Below are 21,224 nucleotides of genomic sequence, written 5' to 3' on the forward strand. Positions count from 1 at the left end.
TCAACCAGAGGGAGCAGGGCTGCAATAACTAAGTCACAGCAAATACCAAAGGTGGTCAGTCCCTCCATACGGACGTCAAATGCTAGCAAGTAACCGACTCTCCACGAAACAGCTCTATGCATAGGCCTGGAAAGGTGTCCATGGTGCTAAATGCAGGAGTCTAAATAAAGCCTCCAGCTGATTCCCTGCTGATTCTCCTTAGCAACAGAGACCCAGGTCAGGCAGATGCTATAGCATGTTGCGCTCAGTGAGAGGAGAGTTTGATGCTCTGAAGCCTCTGGCTTTTGAGACACACAAATCCACGTTAATTAATATCCACATGAAAAATGACAGCTATTGTGATAGGAGTCCCTGTGAGTGATCGAGGTCCTGACATGGCCTTCGTGCCTGCCCATCCGAGCACCTCAGAGTCATTCATGGATCTTTATACTCACTACATTGCTGGGAGGGTGTGGAGCATTAGCCCTGTTTACACTGGGGTAGATCAGCACAAACAACAAGGAGTCCTTGTGGCACCTTAGAGACTAACACATGTATTTGGGCATAAGCTTTCGTGGGCTAGGACCCACTTCATCAGATGCATGGAGTGGAAAATACAGGAACAGGTATAAATACATGAAAAGATGTGATTTGCCTTACCACGTGTGAGGTCAGTCTAACAAGATAATTCAATTGACAGCAGGATACCAAGGGAGGAAAAATAACTTTTGCAGTGGTAATGAGAGTGGCCCATTTCAGACAGTTGTTAAGAAGGTGTGAGTAACAGTAGGTGGAAATTAGTATTGGGGAAATTAGGTTTAGGTTTTGTAATGTAGATTAGGTGACTGCTCCCAAGTGGCTGAGCTGAGAACTGAAGTCAGGTCTGTTGTGTGGCAAGTCAGTGCCCCATCCTCAAGGCATCCTTCCTAAATGACACACAGCACCATTCCCCAGACTTAATAATGAACTGTACTGAAAACATGCAACAACTTCTGGCATCTTCACCAACACCAAAAAAAGGGCTCAATTTTTTTTTAAAAACAGTGATTTCAGCCAACAGAGATGATTGCACAGAAGGGTCTCCTAGCACAGGGCCAATGCCACACAGACTGTGCAAATCAAGAGAGGTAGAAACTTACATAAATGGCCCCTTCTGGATGAACAAAGCAGGCATTTTGTGCCCAGACCAGTAATAGCGCGCACAATAGCATTCCCATATCACCATTCAGAGAGTGCAATTTAGACAGCAATGCTTCAAAGTTTGGCCCAAGCAGAAGGGAGAAGTCTGACGGGAATATACATAAGAGTCAAGCACTGGAAGGAAAGGGCTCCTGAAGGAGAACCTTGACCCCAGAAGTTAAAAAACAAAAACTAAAAGTCCTGGACCAGGGCAGTCATGCCCCATAAGAGCTGCCTTGTGGAGACTTTACTGGCCCATTGCAAAAACACTCACCAAAGACCCACCCCAGGCAGCACTGCTCACTTTGCTCAGCTGATACCAGTCCTTCCCAAAGCAGAGCTGGAGGCTTTATAGTACACTGGCATCCTAAAAGGAGGCTCTTCCTGACTCCCAGGATATCTGAGAAGGTAAAAAAAAAGTCAGGGATGGGAAGGGCTTTGGCAGTGCAGTGAGAATCCTCTGCCCATCTCTGATGCCCTCCACCCGAGGATCTCAAAGCAACTTATAAGTATTAATTAACCAACACTCCCAACCCTCTCTAAGGCCATTGTGGCTAGCATTTCCCTCCCCCTTTCACAGATGTGAGGAACAAGACGGAGAGGTTACGAGACTTGCCCACAGCCAACAAGAAGTCAGTGCTGGGAACAGAACCCAGGCTCCCTGACTCCTGGTCCTGTACTTTAGCTAATAGAAGATACTTCCTCTCTGAATAATGTACCAGGGAGGAGGACAATAAGCACACACAATGCCCTCTCCTCTTCAGGTGACAGTAGCCAGAGAGGCTGTGTTCACATGCAGCATACTCTAATGGAGAAGCTGTCTAGAACACTCCTTGATTTATTTAGTGCTGCTGGCAGGACCCCGGCAACAGGCAGTAAAGCTGTTTTCCACACCATCAGGCTCCATTTCAGGATCTAATACCCTGTTATTGTCTACAAGCCACTGCAGTGGGTGCAGCACACCCAGTCCTCTGGAGAAAGAAAACACCACAGGCTGTTCAGAGGCAACCAAGGCATCCAGGAGTGCCAACATAACTCTCCCTGAGGCCTTGCATCAGTTTAACTAAATGGGTTTAATATCACTGACAATATGCTGACAAGATCTAAAGTGGAAGCCTGCCATTTGAGAGAGACATCCATTATCATACATAAATAAAGGAGAAGAGTGGCCCTGCAGGATTCCAGCCAGACTCCAGAAAGTTGCTGGGTTTCCCTTGTGACAACAGCTCTGTGCATTATTTCACTGAACTCCTTGACACAGAAACACACACACAAAGCAAAAGGTAATTCTGATCCATATCAGAGGTCAGAAGACAGTGATTCCTTCCAGACCTTTCAGACACCTACTCAACCCACAACAGCAAATGAGTGTTCATTCTTCCCACAGCTGAGAAGATGAGGGGTCGGATTAACAGCAGCAGTGAGCAGCTCAGGAGGCTCCTGCACAGAGATACCAAGGACCAAAAACCACATCCTCAAACTGGAGAAAGCAGACATCCTGATCGTAAAGGGAAATGAACCATCAAAGCTATGCACGGGTCTCATTGTCTGTTGGTGAGAGTTGGTGCAGCTATTTTGCCTTCAGTGGAGCTACACCAGTTAACACCAGAAGAAAATTTGATCCCAGAACTTGAAACTTCAAATTCTGGGCCGTCCATACTGGGTGTCACACAGCCCTCTCTGAAAAGATTCTCAGCCTCAGCTACACTACGGTTTGCAGCCTCTCGCTAACACATCGCTAAAACCCACTTCATCGGATGCATGGAGTGGAAAATACAGGAGCAGGTATAAATACACAGCACATGAAAAGATGGGAGTTGCCTTACCAAGAGGGGGATCAGTTGGTAAGGCAACTCCCATCTTTTCATGTATTTATACCTGCTCCTGTATTTTCCACTCCATGCATCCGATGAAGTGGGTTTTCACCCACGAAAGCTTATGCCCAAATAAATGTGTTAGTCTCTATGGTGCCTCAAGGACTCCTCGTTGTTTTTGCTGATACAGACTAACACGGCTCTAACAAGGCTGAAACCAGAAGCCTTTTAGATGGTCTCTGGGGAATCGCTCCCTGGAGTTCACACTTGCTCCTCTCTTGTGCTTTCTGACAAATCCCATGAGCCATGGTCCTCCTTAAAGTCTGGTTCCCTTTCAGTGGCATCGAGAGCCAGCACCCCCCACCCCGCCATGAACCTGCAGGAACCTCGAGAATTTGTTTGCTCTCCAGAGGGGCCAGGGCTGTGATCACTCAGGGCTTTCTTCCCGTGGAGAGCAGGGTTACATCGTCCACCCTGCTCAGGGGCTCCGGGCACAGCACTAGGCCAAAGCCAGCTGCCACAGGCACGGCCAGCGGCTCCCTCCGCCATCGCCCGGCAGGAACAGCCCAGGGACCACAGCGAGCCCGGCTGCAGCACCCCCCAGGGCACGGCTTGCTGCTGGGCGGCGGGGGGGGCAACAGGTTTGCCCCTGGTCATGGGGGGGGAATTGGGGACAGGGCTCAGCTGTGCCCCCCGGCTCACAACCCAGGCAACCCCCATGAGCCTCCCAGGCCCCGCGCTGCCCCTAGCCCCACAACCCACCCCCCATGACCCCTATCCTCGCTCCCCCCTTCAGTCCCCCCAGACCCCCCCGTGACCCCCATCCTCGCTCCCCCTTCAGTCCCCCCAGACCCCCCGTGACCCCCATCCTCGCTCCCCCCTTCAGTCCCCCCAGACCCCCCGTGACCCCCATCCTCGCTCCCCCCTTCAGTCCCCCCAGACCCCCCAGTGACCCCCATCCTCGCTCCCCCCTTCAGTCCCCCCAGACCCCCCAGTGACCCCCATCCTCGCTCCCCCCTTCAGTCCCCCCAGACCCCCCCGTGATCCCCATCCTCGCTCCCCCTTCAGTCCCCCCAGACCCCCCCGTGATCCCCATCCTCGCTCCCCCTTCAGTCCCCCCAGACCCCCCCGTGATCCCCATCCTCGCTCCCCCCTTCAGTCCCCCCAGACCCCCCCGGGACCCCCATTCTCGCTCCCCCTTCAGTCCCCCCAGACCCCCCCGGGACCCCCATCCTCGCTCCCCCCTTCAGTCCCCCCAGACCCCCCCGGGACCCCCATCCTCGCTCCCCCCTTCAGTCCCCCCAGACCCCCCCGTGATCCCCATCCTCGCTCCCCCCTTCAGTCCCCCCAGACCCCCCCGGGACCCCCATCCTCGCTCCCCCCTTCAGTCCCCCCAGACCCCCCCGGGACCCCCATCCTCGCTCCCCCCTTCAGTCCCCCCAGACCCCCCCGGGACCCCCATCCTCGCTCCCCCCTTCAGTCCCCCCAGACCCCCCCGGGACCCCCATCCTCGCTCCCCCCTTCAGTCCCCCCAGACCCCCCGTGATCCCCATCCTCGCTCCCCCTTCAGTCCCCCCAGACCCCCCCGTGATCCCCATCCTCGCTCCCCCTTCAGTCCCCCCAGACCCCCCCGTGATCCCCATCCTCGCTCCCCCCTTCAGTCCCCCCAGACCCCCCCGGGACCCCCATCCTCGCTCCCCCTTCAGTCCCCCCAGACCCCCCCGGGACCCCCATCCTCGCTCCCCCTTCAGTCCCCCCAGACCCCCCCGGGACCCCCATCCTCGCTCCCCCCTTCAGTCCCCCCAGACCCCCCCGGGACCCCCATCCTCGCTCCCCCCTTCAGTCCCCCCAGACCCCCCCGGGACCCCCATCCTCGCTCCCCCCTTCAGTCCCCCCAGACCCCCCCGTGATCCCCATCCTCGCTCCCCCCTTCAGTCCCCCCAGACCCCCCCGGGACCCCCATCCTCGCTCCCCCCTTCAGTCCCCCCAGACCCCCCCGGGACCCCCATCCTCGCTCCCCCCTTCAGTCCCCCCAGACCCCCCCGGGACCCCCATCCTCGCTCCCCCCTTCAGTCCCCCCAGACCCCCCGGGACCCCCATCCTCGCTCCCCCCTTCAGTCCCCCCAGACCCCCCCGGGACCCCCATCCTCGCTCCCCCCTTCAGTCCCCCCAGACCCCCCCGTGATCCCCATCCTCGCTCCCCCCTTCAGTCCCCCCAGACCCCCCCGTGATCCCCATCCTCGCTCCCCCCTTCAGTCCCCCCAGACCCCCCCGTGATCCCCATCCTCGCTCCCCCCTTCAGTCCCCCCAGACCCCCCCGGGACCCCCATCCTCGCTCCCCCCTTCAGTCCCCCCAGACCCCCCCGGGACCCCCATCCTCGCTCCCCCCTTCAGTCCCCCCAGACCCCCCCGGGACCCCCATCCTCGCTCCCCCCTTCAGTCCCCCCAGACCCCCCCGTGATCCCCATCCTCGCTCCCCCCTTCAGTCCCCCCAGACCCCCCCGGGACCCCCATCCTCGCTCCCCCCTTCAGTCCCCCCATCCCCCGTCGGGACTCAGAGGCCCCGCCCCGCCCCGCCCCGTCACGTCACGTCACGTCCGGCGCTTCCCCAAGATGGCGGCGGCCCGGCTCCCGCAGTAGCCGCGCTCGGTTCCCTGTCGGGCCCTCGGGCGCCCCCTGTCCCGTGCCGGGGCCCGCCCGCCCGCGGAGGTGGGGGGACCTTGGCGCGGGGCGGTGTCCCCCCCAGGGGCGGGCCGGAGGGGTTGGCGGGGGGGGGGAGGCGATTTCCCCCCCCCCCAGGGGCGGGCCGGGGTGGTGGGGTTGGGGGGGGAGGTGATGTCCCCCCCCCCCCAGGGGCGGACCGGAGGGGTTGGCGGGGGGGGGGAGGCGATTTCCCCCCCCCCCAGGGGCGGACCGGACCGGACCGGAGGGGTTGGGGGGGAGGTGATGTCCCCCCCCCCCCCAGGGGCGGACCGGAGGGGTTGGCGGGGGGGGGGAGGCGATTTCCCCCCACCAGGGGCGGGGCGGACCGGACCGGACCGGACCGGAGGGGTTGGGGGGGAGGTGATGTCCCCCCCCCCCCCAGGGGCGGACCGGAGGGGTTGGCGGGGGGGGGAGGCGATTTCCCCCCACCAGGGGCGGACCGGACCGGACCGGAGGGGTTGGGGGGGAGGTGATGTCCCCCGCCCCCCAGGGGCGGACCAGAGGGGTTGGCGGGGGGGGGAGGCGATTTCCCCCCACCAGGGGCGGGGCGGACCGGACCGGAGGGGTTGGGGGGGAGGTGATGTCCCCCGCCCCCCAGGGGCGGACCAGAGGGGTTGGCAGGGGGGAGGCGATGTCGTCCCGTCCCCCCCAGGGGCGGGTTGGCGGGGGAGCAGGCGACGTCCCCCCGCAGGGGTGGGCCGGAGGGATTGCGGGGGAGGCGATGTCTCTCCCGGGGTGGACTGGAGGGGATGCCTCCTGGGGAGGGTGACCTGGAGCCTCCCCCCCCCCCAGCTGCTTTCTTTTCTGCCTCCCCTGGCAGCCCTTGGCCCAAGCGCCGCTGGCTCACCCCCGCCTCCTCTCCCTGCAGACCATGGATGGCTCCTTTGTCCAGCACAGTGTCCGTGTCCTGCAGGAGCTGAACAAGCAGCGGGAGAAGGGCCAGTACTGTGATGCTACCCTGGACGTGGGCGGGCTGGTGTTCAAAGCCCACTGGAGCGTCCTGGCTTGCTGCAGCTGCTTCTTCCAGAGTTTGTACGGAGATGGAGCCTCCAGCAGCATCATTCTCCCTGAGAGCTTTGCGGAGATCTTTGAGCTCCTGCTGGACTTCTTCTACACTGGACACCTCGCACTTACCTCAGAGAACCGGGAGAAGGTGCTTGTCGCTGCCAAGGAACTTTGTGTCCCTGAAGCTGTAGAGCTGTGTCAGAGCTTCAAGCCCAAATGCTTTGATGGCAGTGATCTAAACAACCGGTGCCTTCACGAGAAAGGTCCTAGGGAAGATCTTAATGGTCACTTAAAGCAGCCAACAGACTCGGACGGAGAAGAAGCTATCAAAGCCTTGTCTAAAGCTAATGTTGCTAGTGAAGCCAGCCCCAGCTGCTGCACTAGGAGAGCCAAACTAACCCAGGGACCAAGTGGGAGCCCGTCTCTTCTTAGGGAAAGGCTTAAAAGGGCTGTTAAAACAAATGCATTGAGCAATTCAGGTGAAGTAAAGAACACCCAGGAATGTAAAGAAATAAAAAGGCCACCTAAAAGAGGAGGCACTGAAGACAGAGGCATCAGCAATGAGGTGGTGCGTGGAGCATGTCCTAACAGGGTTTCTTTTATGAACTAAGAAACTACTCTCCTTAGAACTAAAGGTTTAAAACTTAAGCAGGGAGAGATTTGCTCCTGAAAACTGAGCATCAAGCATATAGGATGTCTGCTAATCTCAACAGAGCCAGTGTGATAAGAGGGCAAGGATGGTGGTTTAAGTACAGGAGTGGGACTCAGGAGATGTGGGTTCTATTCCTGACTCTGCCACAGAATTGCTGTGTGTCCTTGAACAGGTCACTTAATCTCTGTGGACCTTAGTGTCCCCCCATTTGTAAAAGAGGGAAAAGGTTGACCTATATCTCAGGGAGACTGAGGCTTAATTGACTACTATTTGTAACTACTTTGAGCTCCACAAATGCAGGCTATTGCAGAGTACAAAGTATTTGATACTTTTCATATTAATTGGGTTAATTACTTTCCTAGAGCAAAGCCAACACACCTGAAATTCTTAATGAGTTTGTGTATTCAAAAAGGAAGAAACTGGACATCTTAAATTTAAAGAAGTACTTTGGCTCAAAGACATGATAAAATTTCATTATGAAATTATTTTAAGGTCAGGAACTTCAGAACCACTGAACAGAAATACCTTCTTGTGCAGTGTATATTGGCCCTTTGAGAGTCAGTATTTCAGGAGGCTAATGAGACACACTGGCTGGAGTTTGAAGAGGGCTGGGTAACTCTTCGATGGCTAATAACTGTTTCTATACGAGCTAAGATAATGGGTTCAGGGTGTTGTTGGCAAAGACAGGGACTGATTCCTGTGTACAGCAACAGAGTTTAGTTTCGTTAGGTTTTAAAAAAAATCAGACTAGCCAGGAAGCAGTTTACATCAGCTGCTGCAAAAGATGCAGAGATACTTGTCAGGAGGCGTGTGACTGGGTGAGTGTTTGCAGGGTGGGAAAGTTATCCTCTTACAGCACTAGAACAAGCTAAACATGTACAGTAGACAAGAGTCAGACTCTGCCCTGTGGGAGTTATTGGGAAATGTTCTTAGTCAAATCCACTGAGTTTGTTTTATTTTCCTGAGAGCGTCTTGTCATCAGACAATGGTGCTGTCCACAAGCTCCAGAATTTAGCTGACTTCTAAGATATTGCAGTACCGCTGTAGATACGATTTCTTGTTCTGTCTAAGGTGCTCATTGAGTTAACGTAATGGCTCCCTGTTCCATCGCAGTGGGAAATGCAGGTTGTTCAAGTCTCTGATGACGTGGCAGCAGAAGATGATGGAGAAGTTCATGAGGAAACAGGTGAAGATTACATTCCTGAGAAAAAGACCCTGAGGACCAGAAAGAAATCAAATTTGGCAAAAAAGCCTCTCAGTTCGGAGCCTGCAGGGAATGCTGGGCTGGTAGAGGCTGGGACTCCTGGGAACAGAAAAGGTACAGCTGTGCCGGTTGAATGCCCCACATGTCATAAAACCTTCCTCAGCAAATATTATCTAAAAGTGCACAACAGGTAAACGTTTCTGATTTTTATTCCTGTACCTTACCCACAGTAAGAGGGACCTGTGCCCTGACTGGCTTCCCGCAGGGCTGGGCTATACAGAGCAGTCGTACTGAGTAGCTGAACTTGAGCTCATTTCTGAACTTAAACACACGGGTTTAGGCTATGAAATAATAGTACTGGGAGGCAGGCGAGACCTGAGAGAATAGTCTCTGCCTGTAGGAGTCTTTTACTTGTTCAGAGAAAGCTCCAGTTCCAGGATGGAAAACCTCCTGGGGTACTGAGGATCTTTGCTAGAGGAAGCACCTAGTCCTAGCATTTCCCAGCTGCCTTTTTACGTTTTGCTGGATCACATTTCCTGTTTGCAGTTGGCCAGGGGCAGATACCAGTAAGACCCTCCGTATAGACACTTGGAGTCACTTTTTGGCATTGTGACCCTTTCAGCACTAACTGGGGTACTGAACCCAGCTAGCTGTTAGGGCTTCAGTTGGGGGTGAGAAAAACAACTTCTTGAAATGTGCTGAATTTATGAGTGTCTGAAATGTCTCTAAAGCACATCCAGCCTGCCATCTGATTTAATCCGACGCTCAAGCTCCCACTGGGGAGCAAGGTCTGGGGCTTGATCTGCTCCAGCTGGGCAGTGGGGTCGGGGGCCCCTCCGTTCGCACGTGCTGCGACTCCAGGAAGCAGCAGCATGTCCCCTCTCCGGCTCCTACGCGTAGGGGAAGCCAGCGGGCTCCGCACACTGCCTCCGCCCCAAGCCCCTCCCCTGCAGCTCTCATTGGCTGGGAACTGTGGAGCGGCACCTGTGGACGGGGTAGCGTGCAGAGCTGCCTGGCTGCACCTCCGCATAGGAGCCAGAGGGGAGACATGCCGCAGCTTCCGGGAGCTGCTTGAGGTAAGCGCTGCCTGGAGCCTGCACCCCGATCCCCCTCCTGTGCCCCAACCTCCTGCCCCAGCCCTTATCCAAGTCCCATCCTCCAAACCCCTCAGTCCCAGCTTGGAGCACCCTCCTGCACTCCAAACCCCTCATCCCCATCGCCTGCACCCTCAGCCAGAGCCTTCATCCCCTCCCCTCGCACTCCCCAGAGCCCCCTCCTGCACCCTGAACTCCTAATTTCTGGTCCCACCCTAGAGCCCTAACCCCTGGCCAGAGCCCTCACCCCTTCCTGCACTCCAACTCCAATTTCATGAGCATTCGTGGCCCGCCATACAATTTCCATACCCAGATGTGGCCCTCGGGCCAAAAAGTTTGCTCACCTGAAGGTTTGAGTAAATAACTCCTCTCAAGCCTCTTCCACTCTCTCAAGTCTGGGCTGGAGATCAGTATAGCTCGAACGGAGATAAGAGCTTGTCTGTGTCGAGGGGCTGTTACAGGAGATGCAGCACCTGGGAGCAGATCTCAGCGCAAGTGCAGAGGAACTGCCACCTGTTAAAATTTGATCAGCCTCTGTACGTGGAGCTGCCTAGACTTGCTTGTTGTTAAAAACAACTTTAAAACAATCCTAGAGCCGGAGGGTGAATGGAGCTCTTAGCCCTATAGCAACAAGGGAAAAATATGGTGTAGGACTTCAGAGTGGTAACTAATGCCTAAAGGGAGAGCTAGCCCACAGTAGCCGCAGGAGGAGGGAGCTCCAGGTTCCTTCTTTAAAATGCAGACACAGGTCTGTGACAGTCACCTTAGGTTCACAGGTCAGCATTTCCTACCTTAAACTGCAGCATGTTAGTGGGGGACAGAGAGCATGACTGAGATGATGGCTGTCTTCTGGAGAAGCCAAGGGTGAGCATTCTGCAGGAGAGCCTTGGTGAACTGATGCTCTGAAATACCATGGGAGCAGCAAACCGGCTTCCTAAAGGACAGCATTCAGAAGGGTCTCTTAGGATTTTAAGCTGTATTGTAACAACTTTGACCACAGATAATGTGTTGGTATGAACAACATTTAACTATGTCTGAGTTTATAAAGTTTTTATTGTCCCCTGGCTCCAAATAGCTGGCTGAAAATGAGCAGTGCTTCACTAGCCTCTTTTAAACTAGGCTATGATGGGGAGTGTGGACCTAGAAATGACACTGAGTCGAGTGAAGGTCCTGTAACTGTTCATGAAGCCTCTCAAGCCACAGGACAGATTTGGTTAATTGTGAAAATAACCCATTGTCTCTGTGAGTCTGCTTCTCCAGCGTAAAACAGTTCAGACTACTAGCATCCTGGCTGTAACTTGGGATCCTGTTGTGTGAGTGGCTCCCTAATCTGTCCCAAGGAAATATTTGTCTTTGCTGTTAAAGACTGAGAATTACAGATACTCTGTTTGTATTCCTTTTAGGAAACACACTGGAGAAAAGCCATTTGAATGTTCCAAATGTGGTAAATGTTATTTTAGGAAGGAGAATCTGCTGGAGCATGAAGCTAGGAACTGTATGAACCGTTCGGAGCAGGTACTTCTGGGAACTGTCAAGGGAGGAGCAGGAGACAGCAGCTGTTAAATTGTTAAAGCAGCAGCTCAAACATAGCATGTCTACAGCCACTTGCTTTGTTTGCTTCTTGCCTAGAGCTGTAACCTGAGCTGTCTATCCAGAGAAAGACTTCTCTGGGGGTGCCATGTGGTAAGAGTTTGGGTCCAACACTGGGAGGCTAGAATAAAATAACTTCTGTTTAGATTAAGGAGTTTCTATAAAATGGGACATTGTGTGCATTGATGCTCTGTGCAGTGCTGGGTCTGTTACATCCACTGCCTTTCTGTGCTGATGGGAAGTTAGACAAACGCTGGCTAGTTTAGAGAAGGATGTGTCCCTCTGGCAAACCAAGGCCATCTCACCAGGAAATAAACACTAGGCATAGCAGTAAATCCTGTGAGTTTGTCCATTTTGCTGGGCAGTTGGGAACATGAGCAGAATTAGAGCCTCCACTGCAGCGTCCTAGAACCAAGATCAACCTCAGCCATTGAAATTCAGAATAACATTGAAACTACTTCATCTGTCCTCTGCTGTCTGCCAGCTGAGCTTCCTGCGGAAGCGTGTACCGGTCTCGTGTGGGCCGTGGACAGTGACTTGCAGCAAGAAAGCGAGGGTTGGTGCAGCATGTGTAGTCCCCACTTGCTTTGGTTTGGGTTTTTGGGACAAATATTGGAGTTTGGTATAACCCGAATATTCTGACTGTGTATTATAAAGAGGACATAATGTTTACAGGTCACATGCCAAACAGTGTCCTAACCGAGCTCTCAAACTGTGAGGAGTCTGCATTCTGATATGCCCCTGTTTCCTATGCCAGGTTTTTGCTTTATCTTCTGTCCCCTTTGCCTGTGTCCTTCCTTTCTTGCCTCTCCATAAGCAGAGCTGCTTTTTCATAAGGGTCTCGCTGACTATCTCCTCTCCTCCTGTCTTTCAGGTTTTCACCTGTTCAGTCTGCCAGGAGATATTTAAGAGGCGAATGGAATTACGGCTGCACATGGTGTCACACACCGGGGAAATGCCTTATAAGGTCAGCACAGTGGGCCCTTGAGCATTCCTGGAAATGACTGAGAGATGCTGTCATGAAAAGAAAGAGGGGCATGTGTGCAAAGATGCCTTTCTATTCTGGGGTTGAAGGACTGACCGCACCCAGCCAGGCCTTGCACTGAGAGCATGCACCACCTTGTGGCAGTGACTCAAGGAATTTGGGCTGGTGCTGTGGACGTGCATAGGTCACTGGGCTGCTGCCTACACCTTAAGAATATTGTTTTGGTTTATTCCCTTCCTTTTATGGCAGCTGCATTTATCCTGTGTCTTAAAGTACTGATCCCATCGATCCCTTCTTCCTGTCGCCAGACCATAGATGTGCTCCATGTATCACTCATCTCCTTGATAAAGGGCATGTATCTTGGAGGGGAAAATGCAGCACAGAGCCCAAGGATTATAGCCTGGGTGTGAGTGCCAAGGATGCACCTGGAGCTTTGGGGGCTTGCGTGTGGTTACATGTTGTAGGCAAGTGGAAAGGCACTGGGGAAGGATTTTATGTCTTTTCTCTTCTTTCTCCTTGGCCAAGCCCCTTTGGCCAAGCTCCTTTGGCCTCTCTGCATTAGTGAAACCGTAAGCTCTTCTAACTCAGTTACGGTAAGTTATCTGGAAATGGCCAGAGGCTGACTCTTGTCTCATGTATTTCAGTGTCCCTCCTGTGTACAACAGTTCATGCAAAAGAAGGATCTTCAAAGCCATATGATAAAGTTACATGGTGCTCCAAAACCACATGCGGTAAGGAGGGGCAAGACTAATGTGGGGTGGGCAGAGCTGACATTTTGGGAGTAAAACATGGAATGGGTCGATGGCAATCTTGAATTATTACAGAGGGAGGAGGGATGCTAGTGCAGTGGCATGAGGCAGTGATGGATAATCAAAGGATCCTAACTTTCATCTGGTCCTAGTGTGGTGGCGTGCCAGGCAAAGAACATCAGCTGGGTTGACTCTGTAATTTAGAAGCTGGCAGCCTCTAATCCTCATCTGGAGGAGACCTGTGTCCACCAGAGGCTTGGCCTGGGCCTTGCGCTTTTGCTCTTGGCTGTAGTCTCTGGGAAGTCAGTTCCCTGAGCGCGTGACAGAACTCCTGCTGTTGGCCTCTGATCTTAATCCCTCCCTGTGGACTTGTAGTGCTCTGCCTGCTCCAAATGTTTCCTGTCTCGAACGGAGTTGCGCCTTCATGAGGCATTCAAGCACCGAGGAGAGAAACTTTTTGTCTGCGAGGAGTGTGGGCACAGGGCTTCGAGTCGCAATGGCTTACAGATGCACATCAAGGCTAAACACAGGTAAGGCACAAGCGTAGGCATATCCTTCAGCCCCATCTACTGTCCGTCTTCCTTGCTGACCTGCTGATCTCTGGAACACATTGCAGGGACCAGTCCTGCAGAGGCCAGGAGATGGACTAGGCGAGACAGGGATAGGCACCACCCCGTTGAGTGGTCTTGGCCCTGGAGGGCAAATTATAAACGCCCCTTGAGAAATAGTACCACGGAAGGCCAGCACTTGGTTCTGCAAGAACTGGCCAGCACTGCCTCTTCCCCCAGAGATGTAGCTTACCCATATGCTGTTTGCAGTTTGTGTGGCTTCCGTTGGCTCAGTCTGTTCATTGTCTTTGGAAGCTGATCATCATGAAGCCAGATACAGTAATTGCCTGTTCTTTAGGTCACCGACACATTTCAGCACTGTTTTGTTCATGCTCCCTGTCAGTATGGGTCCCTAGAACTTGCTGTAACATCTGAGGGCTAAGAGACTCTGGCTTCTGCTCTTTGTACCTATAGACTGGTCTAGGATATTAATCACAGTTCTTGGACCTCTTCAAGTCCTTGTTTTGAGGGAGGTTTGAAACAGGATTGAATTCAGGAACTTTGGAACAGCGGTGAAAGCTGACTTAACTCCCAGGGGGTCTAACCCTTCTAATGGAGAGCTGTGGGTCGGGGTTGTTTCCCCAACCAAAGAGACTCTTCAGGACGGGAACAAACTGAACACGGTTCTCATTGTCCTTCCAGAAACGAGCGCCCCTATGTGTGTGAGTTCTGCCATCACGCCTTCACCCAGAAAGCCAACCTCAACATGCACCTCCGCACGCACACGGGCGAGAAGCCTTTCCAGTGCCATCTCTGTGGGAAGACTTTCAGGACACAAGGTACAGACAGGATCCTTTGCTTGGCTTGCCAAGCTGGCTGTCGTTACAGCTCCTCCTTCCAGCCCTTGGAGAGCTGCAGCACTTGGTGCACATTATTCCACTGCCAGGGCCCAAGCACTGAATGTGTTACCTGAGCAGGGGGTGTTCTAACGGGCCAGACCACAGGTCCATCTGGTACTCTGCCTCTAGCAGCATCAGTACCTGATAGCTTCAGGGGAGGGTCATAGTAAGCAAGCCTTTTTGAGACGCTGTACAATTCTTTCCTGCCCCCTTGGGGCTCATACTGTGTGATACTGCCTCAGGAATAAGAAAAGGAAAACATAATAGAAGCTAAAACCTCTTACCAGCTGGGAGGGAGGGAGAAGTGGCCTGTGGTAGCCAGACAGTATGGCAGCTGCTTTTTTCCCAGACTTAAGGCCAGCTACCAGAAAAGCATGCTGGGAAATAGCAGCTAAGGGAAGAGTTGAAATCCCCCTCCCACCTTTCTGGATGTTGAAGTTCTAGGAGGGAAAATGTATCCCAGTGTTTTCAGAGCTGAAACCTGGTATATTTGAAGACTTTTTTTTTTTTTTAAACGTATCAAAAGTAAAATGTTCAGCTGTTTTCCAGACATCAGCTGTGTCCTCTGCTCAAAGTTCACTGCATGTCATGGCAGCGCTGAAGTAGATTTTATAGGTCTATCCTAGCGCTTAAATAACTTGTGCAGATTTTTTAAGATGTTACATATTTCTGTCCTTTTTGAAATACAACATTTGTCTCCTCCCGTCTGCCCGTGCAGTGAGTTCCATAAGTTACTGCACGAAGCTAACAAATTAACTTACTTATTTAATTGAGCATCCCCTTATTCTTTTATGCCTGGACACTGTGGAGGAGAGAGACTGACCACTCTTCCAGTTAAGGTATTGGGAACCATAAAACAGTGAATTCCCATTTGCATCTTTTCTAAAACCGTTAAGAAAATAGTGTCTGAAGGCTATGCAGGCTCTGTAGCGGGCATAAGAAATGGCAGGAACTCTGTGGTAAAGTTTCTGTACACGAAGGATAAATTTCTTGTCTTTCATCTGTATAGCAAGTCTGGATAAGCACAACCGCACACACACTGGTGAACGCCCCTTCAGCTGTGAGTTTTGTGATCAGAGGTTCACGGAGAAAGGGCCCCTTCTGAGGCACATTGCTAGCAGGCATCAGGAAGGAAGACCACATTTCTGCCAGATCTGTGGGAAAACATTCAAAGGTAATGCCCATTACAGCAATGCTGCTGCATCCTCCTGCACAGGAGTTATGAGGCCTCTAATTTGCCTTGAGCCTCTTTGTCTTAATTCATAGTGACCATGCAAGTGCTTGTCAGGGAATTGGGACATTCTGTTTGCCTGCTGTGGCAATCAGAGGCAAATACATGTCCGACTCTTAAAACTGATTGCAGAACAGAAGTGGATCCAGTATTTCTGTGTTTTGTCGAACATCGAGTCTCTTGCAGGGATTCTTACGTCCATTGCTGATGCAATATTCAGCAAAACTGTGTTAGTGAAAGCAGAGCAATGGATGGGCAGGAAGGGGAGAGAACCCTTCTCCTTCAAGCTTTCCTGTGACTTAACTGGCCAAGTTTGAGGCTTCAACTCTTCAAAAAGGAATCTCCCTTTCACCATGTCCTGAGATAGCAGGATTGTCATCATGTCCCTTGCCAGGGTAACATTTCCAATGTAGCTCAGGCCTATGATGGTTTAACTCAAGAACTCTTTGTTGCAGTGTTCAGACCATGCATTGTTGCCACGTTCAGCCAAGTGGCTAATAAATGGTTTCTAACTTTCCCTTCTCAGCTGTTGAACAGTTGCGTGTCCATGTTCGCAGACACAAAGGAGTGAGGAAGTTTGAATGCACTGAATGTGGTTACAAGTTCACCCGACAAGTAAGGGGTTTTCCTAATTCCACTTGCAATGAGCAAGTCTAAGCTCGGTTGAGTCACCAACTTCCTATTTGCAAAGAGATGAACAGAATTAGTCTTATAAAGTGGTGTATTTCTTCGGGAGGGAAAACACGGGTCCTAAACTGAAGCATGTTCACTGTCTATTGTAGACAAGAATGAAGCAGAGCAGCACTTGGAGTGTCTGAGCTGCCGACTGCTCCGGCAGGGGTGAAAAGGGCAGTGCCAGTTAGTACCCTTGTTCCTTTGACTAAGTTTTCCCTCTGTAACCCCACCAAAAATCTCATCTCATTTACTAAAACCAAAGTCCTTGGGGAGGGAGAGAGGAAGCAAAGGAAGAGATTTCCATGGACAGGTGACATCACACTCAGATTAAAAACCCCAAAAGAATGAAATGCTTTAATAAATATTTGAGGCAACCATACTATGAAAGCAGGTCACTAAACCTAAATCTAGTGTGAAATATGGGCCTCTGCTTTTTGCTCCCAGCCTGGGTAGTGGCTGTGATGGATGATAAACTAGTGAGGATTGAGTCCCTGCTAGAGCAGCCTGGAAGACTTCAAAAATAGGACTTTCTTTCCTCCTAGCTCTATCTGCCATTCCCTCCGCACAGCTGGAATCCTGCTCCATGGCACTGCTTTGCTGCCTTAAAGAGAAAAGACTAAGTTACCACCTTTTCTCTTATAGAGGAAGTGTTAGAAACAGAAGTTTCTATGGAAGAGCTACTCCAGCCTTGTCTTCTTACCTGTTGCCATTTCCCCCCCCTTCCTACAGCCTTTTGGGAGGAGGGGGTCTGTTCTCCTATAGTTGTGAATTCACTGTGTGCATTTATTTCCCTGCGTGCTTTCTACACCCCTAGTGCTAATTAGACCCAACTTCTTATGCCACCAACATTCCTGCACCCTGGACCTTATTCCTCACCAAGAGGAGACTCTGCTGTGCATGTTTTAGGTGGGTAATGATGGACTTTGATTGCTCTTCTTTTAAAGGCCCACTTGAGGCGCCACATGGAGATTCATGACAGGGTTGAAAACTACAACCCCCGGCAGAGAAAGCTGCGGAACCTGATCATTGAGGATGAAAAAGCTGTTGTGGTAGCCCTCCAGCCCCCCCATGAATTAGAGGTGGGGCCTGCAGAAGTCATTGTGGAATCCCTCTCTCACAGCTCCCTGGGGGAAGCGATCCCTGTACAGAGACTATGTTCAAATGAGACCTTCTCTATGACAGATGTTATTGAACAATCTCTTATCATTACTACAACGATCCCTGAAGATTGTGAAACATAGCACTTATGTCCTTGTACACACCTTTCCCTCTCAAAAGATAAATAAAATGAAGTGTTAAGTTGGACTAACTGTTCACAAGGGCTTGATGTCTGTGTTTCAAAGCCTACATTCTCAAATGCCTCTTGCTTTAAAAATATCATACTTATACTGAGCTTTAAGGGGTGGGGAATAGTGTCTAGCTAAGTGCTCAGCTGGCAGAGGGGCACAAACTAGGGACTTGACAGCTTACCTGTTAATGAACCAAATGTAAGTGAGCAGAATAAATCTTCCCAGGTTGACATAATTTTGTATTCCCTTGTGCCTATTACTGTCAGCTACCTTTTCAATAGAAGAACCTGACTTTTGGAAAGATGTTGCCTTTTACAGACTTGTTTAGAAAAGTAGTTTGCTTTGGGGGGAAATGCAGCCCCCCCATTACTCCAGCACTGTGGCAGTAACAAGCAGAATGCCTCCTGTAAACCATCCTTCTGGTAGGCATTAGTAGATATAATGAAACTTCACTCCTTACAACTGCCATACTTGATGTTAGTGTCTATGTATTGGTCACACTTGCGTACAAGTCCATGGCTCTTGATCTCCCTGAGGCAGCTGGGTTGAAGTGTGGCTTTATACAACCCAATACCATGAACAGCATACCAAACTTAGCCTTCATGTAAGAACTAGGTAAAGTTGTTTAGTAATCCTATTTTTGCTAAGGTGACTCCAGCACCAGCTTTGGATAGTTTAACTGAGGCTGCATTTATCAGAATCACCTAAGCAAATTAAGTACCCTGATCCTACTGAATTTTAATTGGAATTAGGTATCAAGCTCCATTGAAAAATCACAGGTTTAATGACTAATAAAGGAACAGCAAATGCATGAAAACTCAAAGCTAATCAGTCTCTCCAAGAGTGCACTTACTTCTCCACCGCTGCCTTGTTAGATCAGTAATGCAGAAAGACCCTCTAAAATGTTAGCTCTCTATGGAGAGATGAGCCTAATACCTGCTATGAATGAGATTGCTGGAGGAAAAGTGTGATTGTGTATAGTCCATGTATGCAATATTGTAGCTGTGTTGGTGCCAGGATGTTAGAGATCAACTTGTTGGTGAGAGAAACTGGCTTATACAGAGCTCTTATTACCTCACTCCCCCTCTCTCTCGCCTATATTCCACTATCTCCTTGGCCATTAACTTTTTATCTGGCTTGGAACCATATGCAGGCATAGTCCGTGAGCCTGTACTATAGCTACAAGCTGTCATTTTGGTCAGAGGAGAATCAGGCCAGGAAAGGCACATCCTCCTGCCAGAGCTACTCCCTCTCCCTACCCTGCTGGTGACAAAGCACACAGCTGGGGCTTTTTTACACTGCTGCTCTCATTTTGGGGTGTTGGCAACCAGCACAACTTCAGAGCTAGAAGGGAGAGTGGGCCTGGCTCACAATAGACAACATGCAAGGTAAGGGTTTAGCTCATCTATCACTCTGAGAAAGTCCTGGAACAGACTTGGCACAACAGCTGTTTGATTGCTTCATGTAAGGGCAGTTCGAAATGTCTTAAGTGAAGGCTTGACATTGTAAATCATCAGCAATTTCTTTAAAACAGGTGGCTTTTACGTGCTGGTGCTTTTAAACTCAAAATCACTCTGTGTACTGATCAGGGACAGACAGTTGAGATGATTTAAGTTATCACACCTCTATCAATACTGAGTTACTCATTCCAACCGCAAAAGGATGCATAAAGTAAAAACCCACCAAAAAAACCAAACAAGTTCTCAGCTGTTTAACAAATATGGTAGGAGGCCGATGAGCAACTTTGCAATCTAGCCATACTTTGTCTACAGGGCTTGTATCCTTAAGATAGGCAGGGTCAACTTTTTACACTGAGGGCTGTCTGCACAGCTTGTGAAAAGTCATGGTGTGTGCTTAAGGGTACCAGACTCTGACCATCTCTGTCCATTAACTACAGCTGTTGACAAAGCACCTAAATTTAAGATGCAAGTTCTCCAGTAAGAGATACCTAGTACATCAGCTGTGAGGCAATTTAAGGGAACTGAGAATTTCAATAACTGGACTACTTGAAGCCCTTGGTTCCTTTATAAAAAGCTTTTATAAAGGCTGAAAGTTGCTTTGGCTCTGAAGTAGATGTAGTTTAAGAAGTCGGTCAGTGCACAAATCAGAATTCAACCAATCTGTGCTCGAGTATTTCACAAGCAGCTGATTGGATTCCAGAATGGAGTACAGATGAGAGAACTAACTCTTCCAGGGTTCGTTCTTAATTGACACTATACAGTACCTTGACCCCTCGGCCTGAGTTTCTGGTTATCGTAAACTGCTACTCTTAGAATACTAAATTACTCAAGTCACATAAAGTGGGACCATATATGGCAGCGGGACCATGTAAGTGTCTGCAGTATGAGCAGTACTCAGCCTGTGACAGCCATGCAAAAGACATTTTAGAATAGTTCATTTGTGATAGGAAGGCAGGAAGCATTCTAAAAATGGTAGTGGAACAAAAATGGGATGTGTTATAAGTGTACTTAATAGTGACTAACAAACAGCTTGGAAGAGAACTCTTAAATCATACTTCCTCTGTGGGTGAAGTAAAATTACCCTTCAATGTCTTCTCTTTGGAAAGTGACTATTTAGTTTAATAAACATGCATCAGATAGAGAGCCACCACAGGCAAATTAACCCTATCAGATCTAGAACCCTCTCTGCAGTCACTGAGAGCTGAACAAAACCTTTACAATTTTACATGTTTTATTTAGCTTGATCATTTCAAAGAAGTTTAAAAACGAAAGTATGAGAATAAAAATCCAAAACCGGTCAAAAATGTAAAATGCCTTTGCTTCAAAGGATGGTATTTAAACAGTATTTAAAGGTTTGGACACAATGAAAGTCTACAAAAAAGTTAAACACAAACCTAATTATTCAGCTGGTTTTGGAACTTCAAGATGACACAGGTCCAGCAGAGAGCACGACAGTAGGAGAATGTTCTACATAAATATACTTTAATAGTTCAGCATAAATACTTTACCATTCTACTATGCAAATTAAGTTATACTAAATTACAACATGTAGGCAGCAGTGCTCCACATCTTAAGATGGACTTGAATACATGTCTTAAATAACTGGCACCCTATTGAGCACCACATGGTTGTGTGTATGACTCCCATTACAATAACTGCACAAGCTCAGTGGAAGAGAGACTGACTTGAAGTTTCAGTTTAACTTTTGTGGGGACACAAATTGCTTGCTGGCATAGTATTCTACAGCCAGAAGTGAAGAAATTGCATCAATTCACTGCATTCTTCCAAGGAAATAGGCAAGCTTCACCAAAATGAGCCCTGTATCTTGCTTAACATTCGCTTGAGAACTGAGTACAGGAGCTAAAAGCATATTAAATATATTTTCAGGAACAAAAACATGTTTATAGAGCTGTAAGCCTCAAATAAGAAGCTATCCCATGTTCTTGCTTGCACATCAGCTAAACAAGAGCTAAGGGAGAGGGGAATACATAACAGAACTATCCTTTCTTTGTAGAAACAACGAGGGGTCCTTGTGGCACCTTAATTGTTTTTGCTGATACAACCTAACATGACTACCACTCTGAAACCTCTCTTTTTAGATTTCCAACTGGTTACTATAAATTTGTGATACTAAAAAGCCTGACTGAAATAACGAAATGGTCCACTGA

At 50.3% G+C, this 21,224-nt stretch overlaps 1 protein-coding gene across 3 annotated transcripts; it reads left to right on the plus strand.

Moving 5' to 3' along the window:
* Positions 1-5,566: 5,566 nt before the first annotated feature.
* On the plus strand, positions 5,567-17,612 carry ZBTB48 (zinc finger and BTB domain containing 48). 3 transcript variants are annotated; one of them, XM_073317209.2, is made up of 11 exons: positions 5,567-5,681; positions 6,496-7,248; positions 8,446-8,726; positions 11,034-11,145; positions 12,095-12,187; positions 12,850-12,936; positions 13,330-13,484; positions 14,205-14,341; positions 15,411-15,575; positions 16,159-16,247; positions 17,252-17,612. In XM_073317209.2, exons 2-11 carry the CDS (start codon positions 6,547-6,549, stop codon positions 17,546-17,548), a joined length of 2,118 nt encoding a protein of 705 aa, XP_073173310.1. In that variant the 5' UTR covers positions 5,567-5,681; positions 6,496-6,546; the 3' UTR covers positions 17,549-17,612. The 3 variants fall into 3 exon arrangements, with proteins under 3 accessions (XP_073173310.1, XP_073173309.1, XP_073173311.1); XM_073317208.2 differs by having other exon boundaries at positions 6,544-7,248; XM_073317210.2 differs by having other exon boundaries at positions 6,544-6,828.
* The last annotated feature ends 3,612 nt before the right edge of the window (positions 17,613-21,224 follow it).

This window comes from Lepidochelys kempii, chromosome 18 (assembly GCF_965140285.1).
Source record: "Lepidochelys kempii isolate rLepKem1 chromosome 18, rLepKem1.hap1, whole genome shotgun sequence".
NCBI lineage: Eukaryota > Metazoa > Chordata > Testudines > Cheloniidae > Lepidochelys > Lepidochelys kempii.

What these genes read in the sequence shown, in the direction of transcription:
- ZBTB48 (XM_073317209.2), top strand. Translation starts at nt 6,547, where the DNA reads ATGGATGGCTCCTTTGTCCAGCACAGTGTCCGTGTCCTGCAGGAGCTG. An exon ending in GAGGCATCAGCAATGAGGTG is followed by an intron (nt 7,249 to 8,445) that starts GTGCGTGGAGCA and finishes GTTCCATCGCAG; the next exon opens with TGGGAAATGCAGGTTGTTCA. An exon ending in GTTACAAGTTCACCCGACAA is followed by an intron (nt 16,248 to 17,251) that starts GTAAGGGGTTTT and finishes CTTCTTTTAAAG; the next exon opens with GCCCACTTGAGGCGCCACAT.